Source organism: Sinocyclocheilus rhinocerous, unplaced genomic scaffold (genome assembly GCF_001515625.1).
Source record: "Sinocyclocheilus rhinocerous isolate Xijiao unplaced genomic scaffold, SAMN03320098_v1.1 scaffold792, whole genome shotgun sequence".
In the NCBI taxonomy this organism is placed as follows: domain Eukaryota; kingdom Metazoa; phylum Chordata; class Actinopteri; order Cypriniformes; family Cyprinidae; genus Sinocyclocheilus; species Sinocyclocheilus rhinocerous.
In genome coordinates, this window is record NW_015626872.1 from 1,405,503 (window position 1) to 1,407,139 (window position 1,637).

Below are 1,637 nucleotides of genomic sequence, written 5' to 3' on the forward strand. Positions count from 1 at the left end.
ACTCCCTTTTTATGTATTTATTACTTTTTTTACTCCGTAGCAGATTGGCCTTCCATACCAAAAGATTGCATTCAATGTTTTAATTTTTCGTTGAACTTCGAGTTCATTAATTGTCAAGTCATCTTAACCTAAACTAATCCTGATGTGCGTTCAAAATAAGACTGCGTCTTTAAAAGGGCTTTGTATTCCAACAAGTGGAGAGTGAGGATGCGCTCGGTGTGCGCGTGGCCATCACTTTCACTGATTGTTGACAACGCGCCCTGCGCGCGTGCACTACTATGATGCTCAAAGGAGTGAGGAGGTGAATTTTCTCTTCACACTGACGGAGCAGCTTCACAGGCAGGGTCCAGAGACGCTTTTTCTTTTCTGAAAAAGCAACAACAAATTGTCGGAGCAGTTGCGTAAAACGGAGCGGCATCGCGAGGAACAGAAGCAGGTGCGCTGCTCGCACTCTTTATTTGACGGAGCCCTGAAGTCATGCGCGCGCTACTTGATGAAAAGTTAATTCACGCGTACTAAGACACAGACAGCGGGAGAAGTGAAGTGCACAGAGCGCGCGTTTCGCTGCTCATTAATTACTCGTCGTACGTTCGCACTGGGAATAAACAATCATAATGTCGAGGAAAAAAGCGGTCAAAGGGAAGGGGAGTTCAAATACACCGAGCTCATCTCCGAGCAGCGATAAAGAGAAGGGTAAGAAAGTCCTGACCCAGTCCAACGGAGTGGTGCATCCCAGCAGACCCTCTCTCAGCAACAGCGGAGAATTCTACGACATCGCCTTCAAGGTACATGACAAGCCGCTTTGAACAACGCGAACCCAGTGCAGTATGGCAAGCCGCTTATACATTTATTCCCTTTTTTTGGTTACTAGTGTGTTTTTGTGTGCGTGTATAATTTCAGTGACCATTTGAAAGATTCTAATTATTCCAAGTCCAACTAGTATCTCATCTATTAGTCATTGATTACATACTAGTACGTATTTATTCCCTTTATACTAGTCTATCTAAATAGAATCAAGTAACTGTTCCATTGTAATCGATAATGGTTTTATGTAATAAATAATGTTTTTTAAAACATTTACTAGTAGTGACTAGAGCAGTGACTAGTAGTTTTACTTACTAGTATGTAATTTCAGTGACTAATAGTATATTTGAATTTCACTATCCATTGCGAAGATGCAAATTATTAGAATCCTAATTCCTTTCTATTCAATTTGTCACCTGTTTGTCATTAATTACATAGGCCTACTAGTAGCCTACTTATTCTCTTTATCTCTCTTTTATTCTCTTTAGTCATGATCTAAATATAAGCAGGCAACTATTCCATTGTAACTGATAATAGTACGTATATTTTAAAATATTTATTAGTAAGCAATTTAAAATTTTGAATATCACAATGTAAAAAAAAAAGTCTGTGACATTTACGGTAAAATACCGGCAGCTGTGGTTGCCAGAACTTCTCCGTAAAAAATATGATCGCAACATTTTAGGTTTTACAGACTTAACTTAAATTCACAATAAAAAAAAACTGATTTTAATAAACCAGCATATTGAAGTACTAATATCTGTTTTGAACCATTGTAATGCACTGATAACCACCAAAAACTGGTGGTGATGAGAAAGTCACATGATGAACCA

General features: G+C 38.5%; 1 protein-coding gene across 1 annotated transcript in view; it reads left to right on the forward strand.

The window, feature by feature from the left end:
• The first annotated feature begins 239 nt into the window (after positions 1–239).
• rab26 (RAB26, member RAS oncogene family) overlaps positions 240–1,637 on the forward strand; it is a 105,413-nt gene continuing 104,015 nt past the window's right edge. The window contains exon 1 of the mRNA XM_016527417.1: positions 240–785. Coding sequence (XP_016382903.1) covers positions 615–785 — 171 coding nt within the window. The 5' untranslated portion in view covers positions 240–614. The remainder of the gene's footprint in view (positions 786–1,637) is intronic.